The sequence below is a fragment of the Malania oleifera genome, chromosome 11, assembly GCF_029873635.1.
Source record: "Malania oleifera isolate guangnan ecotype guangnan chromosome 11, ASM2987363v1, whole genome shotgun sequence".
In the NCBI taxonomy this organism is placed as follows: domain Eukaryota; kingdom Viridiplantae; phylum Streptophyta; class Magnoliopsida; order Santalales; family Ximeniaceae; genus Malania; species Malania oleifera.
This window is the reverse complement of record NC_080427.1, coordinates 56,853,714-56,860,240: the sequence shown is the minus strand read 5'-3', so window position 1 is coordinate 56,860,240 and position 6,527 is coordinate 56,853,714. Positions and strand designations below refer to the sequence as shown.

Below are 6,527 nucleotides of genomic sequence, written 5' to 3'. Positions count from 1 at the left end.
TTGTTGGGAATTTTATGTATTTGCAGATTTGTATGAGACCAGATATTAGCTTTGCAGTTGGCATGCTCGGGGAATACCAAAGTAATCCCGGAATGGAGCATTGGAAAGCTACAAAGAAGGTTTTGAGGTATTTGAAAGGAACAAGACACTATATGCTCACGTATTGAAGGCCATATCAGTTTGAGGTGATTGGTTACTTCGACTCAGATTTTTTTGGATGTGTTGATAGTCGAAAGTCAACTTTTGGTTATTTGTTCCTATTAGCTAGATGAGCAATATCATGTAAGAGCGCCAAACAGATTATCATAGCAGCATCTACTATGGAAGTTGAATTTGTGGCATACTTTGAGGCCACAATTCATGCTTTGTGGTTGTGGAACTTTATCTCAAGACTTGGAATTGTTGATAGTATAGCCAGGTCGTTGAGAAATTTTTGTGATAATTCCACAGCAGTCTTTTTCTCCAAGAACGACAAATATTCTAATAACGCTAAGCACATGAAGCTCAAATATTTGGCCATTAAGGAGGAAATTCTGAAACAGATAGTGCTTATAGAACATATAAGGACTAAGCTCGTGATAGTAGATCTTTTAACTAAGGGGTTGACACCGAAGATTTTTAAGGAACATGCTGATCACGTGAGTCTTTGTTGTAATCGTTGATGTATGATTGTGGATCTTTATGTTTTGTTCTATAGCATGTATAATGATATCAATAACGGTATTTCTGAACATTTTTTTATTATTTACCATCAATTACGTAATTATGAAGATGAATTATTGTTAATAGGAATGGTCTTTGACAAAGACATTACAGGAACATTATTGTTAATTCCTATTATGGATTGTAGTTAAGTAATTGGCTAACATTATAGTACATGGAATGGAAGATGTAGCTTTAATGATATTTATCGCCATGACTCGTGTTAGTGAGTTATTTAATTATGATATTATGGTAATCTCACTAAAAACATGAACAAGCTTATAGTTATGCGCATATTATGTTATCTTATTAATCCAACTTAATGTCATTTATATGGGTCAAGTGGGAGAATGTTGGATATGTCCCAAAGGATATGTCCCACATGAATGATATGGGGCTCACATGAAGGATAAGTGCACCATATGATAAGGGAAATGAAATGACTTATGATAAGGGTAGTGAAAGGTCTTATCCATGGATTAACTAAAGGGTTTAACTTAATTAATGTGAGATTATAATGGTTGGAAGTTGAAGAGTTTCCCATGTATCTATATATATAGCTATTGTTATGGGGAGTAGTGGAATGGATATATTATTCTGTATGGTAATAGAATAAAAGTAAGGCATATAGGAATTGTCTTCTCTCTGCCTTGACTCTTTGTTCATCAGCCATATTTCAATAAATTTGGTGAAGTATGGAAAGAGATCAGGGTGAAGTGAGAGAAACAATTTCTACGAATGTTCTTCTCGATTAACATATACCATGAATGATTCCGGTATGTAATTTATGACTTTCTTTATTTTCTGCATAAAGGTAACATATATGTGAAATTCATGATAATATAAAGATCCTGTGTTTATAGTAAATAACAGCATGTAATTTCTAACAAAATTTTCTTCCCTTATCTTAATATTTTTCCGAGTTCTAAATGAGGCCTAAAATTTGAATCTAAAAGTTTTAAAATGAAGCCTCAAATTTTTTGCAATCAAACTCCACTATGCTTGGACCAAATATTAAATGGCTGTTTTGGTGTTATTTTTGTTTGATATTTTTTATTTTCATTACTATAAAGTGAAGAAATAAATAACGAATATGTTAAGTTTCATTTGTTTCTTTCAAAACTAAAATATGAAAAGTGTTTTTTTATTCTAATATTTAGAGTTTATTTTTATAAATAAAACCATATTAATTCATAACTAAAATCAAATAAAGTAATACTTTCTAGAAATTTGAAAAAAAATTAATAAAATGTATTTAAAAAATTACTAATTTGTAAATTTTTTGTGAAACTAAAATGAGTTTTGTAATATAATTATGAAATAAATAGCTATACTTATTTTAATTTTTATATAGCATCGCTAATTAGTATTTTTATTGTATAGCTATATCTTAATTATTATTTGACTAAAAGATAAAAAATAAAAACTTTGTTTTTCAATTTTATTTCTGATTTTTAATTTTGAATTTTTTTTTCTCAATTTCAAACTGTGGATCTAATCTATGGTTAAACGCTAAAAGCTAACAGTTAGCTATTGTACTCTCTAATTCCAGTCAAAAAAAAATAAAACAGAATTTCTTTGGTAGAAAAATTAAAAAAGAGTTCAGCCAATCATATCTTGGCACGTCGACTTTAATATTGTCGCGACGACGCTTCGAGTCTTGAGAGTTGACGCCCAAGTGGAAAACTGCTTGATGCATCCTTCGCCTAAATGCCCGTAACCAAACACGCCTTTATAACTGTTCAAACTTAAAAACTACCAGCCAGTGGCCACCAGCAACAATGGTAAAAAAACAAGAGAACCAATTCGTCTCTCCGACATCCGCCGCCATGGATTCCTCGCCTCCATCCCCTCCTCGAGACCGCCCGCCCCTATCCCCGACGCCCGAAGAATCTCCGCGGGATTCCGCGGCCTCCTCCGATCACACCTCTCGCGGATACTCCCCAAGAGAAAATGAAAGGCCGGCCTCGCCGCCGGCGCTGTCGTGGTCGCCGGCGGCTCAGTTACGAGATCAGCCTCCGTCACCTGTAGTTGTAGTGATGAACCGGGTAGTCCGAGAAGAGCCGATGGCGGTGGTGGCGGCGAAGGTGGACCCTGGAGATCGATTCCCCGGCAGGGTTGCGGAGGAAGGCGGCGGCAGTAGTGGAGAAGGGCAGCGATCGAGACGCACGTTATCGATTGTGCGGAGAGCGCAGAGGGAGAGTATGGTGAAGAAGGCGGCTCTAGGGCTTAGGGTGTGTGGGTTTGTGTTCTGTTTAATCTCGTTCTCTGTCTTGGCCGCAGATAGGAACAGGGGTTGGAGCCTCGACTCCTTCGATCGGTACAAAGAATTCAGGTTTCTCCCTTTCTCCTCGCAATCGAATAAATCCATTTGCAGAAAAAAGGAAATTGGATTAATTTCATGATGAATCACATGAACTGGTAGATTATAAATTTATGTGACCTGAAGAGAAGTTAATGCGCGAGAATGTGGATGGCAGGTATTGTATATCAGTGACAGTGATAGGGGCAGGGTACTCTGCGTTGCAGGCGTACCATATATCTATGGATGCCGGAAAAGTTCTTCCTCGCCATCTGCACTTTTACTTCGACTTTTCCATGGATCAGGCAAGTCTAGATTATCTATCTTCTTTATTTATTACTATTTCTTTTTGCTGAGTACTTTTCTTAATTATTATAAAGCTAAACTTGTGAGGAACCTTTACCTGAGAGGCACGGGCTGTTGGTGGTGGCAGTCACCTGTCACCGCCCGGTGGCTCGTGGGGAGGGTGGTGGGTGTCGGAAGTGGGGCAGTAGTCATTGAGTTCTGAACATATGCCTCGGTTGGCACTGCGTCTAATCATAGTAAAAGTCATCTCTTAAGTACAGTGTTTAGTCTATTTTACAAGAAAAATGAAAAACATGTTTTTGTTTTTGGTCGTTAGATTATCTGAAAATTTTCAGCAAAAGGGAAACAATAAAAACAGCTTCCAGTTTTCTAAAAATTAATGATTATCTCAATAAGCATATATGAATAATTTGCTGCGTTCTACTCCACCAATAAAAGGCCGGTTGTTTCTTCAAAAAATTTTCTATGAAAGATATGTTTGTCAAGAGGTGATTTCCCAAACAGAAACTTAATTTTATGATTGTATGATTGTGTTTGAAAACAGTTTCATTTCATTTCTCTGCTTTTGCAGTTCTTCTGCTTGCCATTTTTTGGAAATCTATTTCTAGTTTCTTAACTTGCGAAAAATTTATAATCAAAATAATCTATTTCTAAAGGTATGCTTGAAAACATCCTACTTATAATTTTCTATTTTATTTTTTAAAAATTTGATTGCAGTGTTTCAGTTCATAGTGTGTAAGCACATGTTTTTAGGGAACTTCATGATCATATTTGAGCTTTTCTTTTTTCCCTTTTTAAGATTAAAGAAAAAAAAAACCACATATAGAATGTTGATCAAAACAGTGAAATAAAAACAACAAAAATCAAATGTTCTTGAATTTTTTTCACAATTATTGGCAGCAACGTTATTTAGTAGACACGTTTCATTCACTTTTTTGTTGAAAAAAAATTTGAAAAAATAAAAAATAACACAAACAATAAACAAGAAATTCCCAAATCATCTTGATGTTTAGGAAGTTTGGAATGCATCTAGATTATGGGTGACCAAAAATCATGAGTATATGGGTAAAAATTCTTCTAATATAGCTGTGTAGAGAGAGCGCCATATATTTTCCTTTCATTGTTTATTTCTTTTCGCCCGGTGGGTGCGTGGGGGGAGCATAGCTTAACATGGTGCTTTTTTAATTTGGATTTCCGATGTAATACATTGTTTTAGCATTTGTGTTTTCCTTTTTACAGTATACTGCAACTAGAATGTGTTTATTTTGCTCTTATGTAACATTTAAAGTGGATGTATGGTTTTCCTTTTGGATTTTGTTGATTCCTGTCCTTTTTTCAATAACTTTATCCGAAAGAACAGGATGCCTTTCTTAATGGAAAAAGTGCCATGGAAGCCCAAAAAGAAAAGAAAGGTATCATTTGGTTTTCATATGGTCCATAGTTGTTTGAATTCTATAGGTTGGTGGCTTGTCGAATGTCAGCAAGTGGCCTCCAACTTGGTATGCCTGTATGCACACCTCCTCTTGTTCGATACCTTCTTGAAATTCTGTTTTCTGCTGGAGTGGTTTCAAATTGAATAGACCCTTTTTAAGTTTTAAGAGTAGTTGGATTGTTTCATACAACCATTGGATTTGATTCTTGAAGAACTGTTGGTTTGGCGTTTCTGTCTCTTTAGCAATTTTTTGAGTACTTAACTTCTTTAACTTTGTGCAATTATGTGCGAAGCTCCTTCATCATGTTCACCCCTTAAGGCAGTGACAGAAATATTGAACTTGGACCCTCTGAACCTCCCCGGGGCCCTGAGTAGGCCATTTGATATATAGCGTGTTGAAAAGCCTATGCAGTATCCTTAAAGAGTGCACCCATGTTCAAATGAGAGCAGCTTTTTTTTTTTTTAATAATTATTTTTCATTTTCTCAAAATGCTTATTACCTATTGAAATTCTGTAGTTTTGTGTGTGGAATGACAGATACTGGCATATCTTCTGTTATCAGCATCATCATCGGCTGCCACCCGAGTTGACGACTGGAAATCTAACTGGGGTGAAGACAAGTTCCCTGAGATGGCAAGTGCTTCTGTGGGAATGTCCTTCATGGCGTTTGTAGCCTTTGCCTTGAGTTCTCTCATATCTGGTTATACCCTTTCAACTCTCATACACACGTAGTCAGCTCTGCAAGTTTGTTAATTGTTTGAAGGAGAATTAAAGGTGCTAGATGTTCTCCTGCCGTATAGTTTAGTTTTGTAAGTTTGGTAAATGCTAGAAATTGCAGTGTAAGAAAATTTGACGTTAGTATTTGTGTTTTTTTTTTTCGATAAAAAAATTGTCTTGGATGATTTATGTATATCATTGGCACACAGGCAGAATTTGGCATGGATCATTGTTCTTGATGTTATCGGCATCTGCCTTCTTGATGGCTGTTTCATGCATTTTCCTGGAGCAAAATTCTCTGTGGCATTGTGTGCTTTGCCCTAAACGCACCCTTGTCCCACTGCAGGTGCATAATGCACGAAAGGGCTGAGCTGGTTGGATCGGGTGAATTGGCAAAAAAAGAGTCATTTAGCCGACCTCATCTAGTGGGACTTAAGGCTTCTTGTTATTGTTGTATTGAGAGGTTTGTTGGACACAAGTTAAATGATTTGGAGACACCTTGCTTGTTGAATTCACCAACTCTTTATACTGAATCTATGTAGATTCCTACTATTAAAGATTAGGTCTTGTTCCATTGTTATGGATTGGGGAATGCTAAAGCAAAAGAAAATGTCTCACTAGTAAACCTAATGACTTCAAAGTCTCTTAAATTTCTATAATTTGTGACTTGTATCCACTTTATAAAATGGTTGGTAGTGCATATGCCTCCTTTGAGGAGGATTTACTTTCCCAATAATGTTGGGGCTTGTCCTTGGAAGGGCTATGTTTAAGTTGGAATGCAATCCTTTTCCAATTTTTTGCAGCCTCCACGTCCTTGATAAGCTTGGCCTCCCTTCAAGTACTTTACATAATCCTTTAAAATGGATGGAGAAAAGTATCTATATTTTCCTTCGAAACAAGCAGTGCATTTTCCCAACCATGGTAATTTTTTGGCTTCACCACTGGTTGAACATTTTAGCAGGAGTTGTTCAACTCAAAGACCTAAGTTCTCATCTCCCAAGAAATAAAACATAAATTTTAGTTTGACAATACTGTTGATAGCACACTAAGATGGTTAACGAAGTCCAT

At 36.1% G+C, this 6,527-nt stretch overlaps 1 protein-coding gene across 3 annotated transcripts; it reads left to right on the top strand.

Annotated features, from left to right (window-relative positions):
* The first annotated feature begins 2,396 nt into the window (after positions 1–2,396).
* Positions 2,397–6,033, top strand: LOC131168539 (CASP-like protein 4A3). 3 transcript variants are annotated; one of them, XM_058128046.1, is made up of 4 exons: positions 2,429–3,037; positions 3,183–3,309; positions 5,280–5,516; positions 5,806–6,033. In XM_058128046.1, exons 1-3 carry the CDS (start codon positions 2,484–2,486, stop codon positions 5,472–5,474), a joined length of 876 nt encoding a protein of 291 aa, XP_057984029.1. In that variant the 5' UTR covers positions 2,429–2,483; the 3' UTR covers positions 5,475–5,516; positions 5,806–6,033. The 3 variants fall into 3 exon arrangements, with proteins under 3 accessions (XP_057984027.1, XP_057984029.1, XP_057984028.1); XM_058128045.1 differs by having other exon boundaries at positions 5,669–6,033; XM_058128044.1 differs by lacking the exon at positions 5,806–6,033 and having other exon boundaries at positions 2,397–3,037; positions 5,280–5,681.
* The last annotated feature ends 494 nt before the right edge of the window (positions 6,034–6,527 follow it).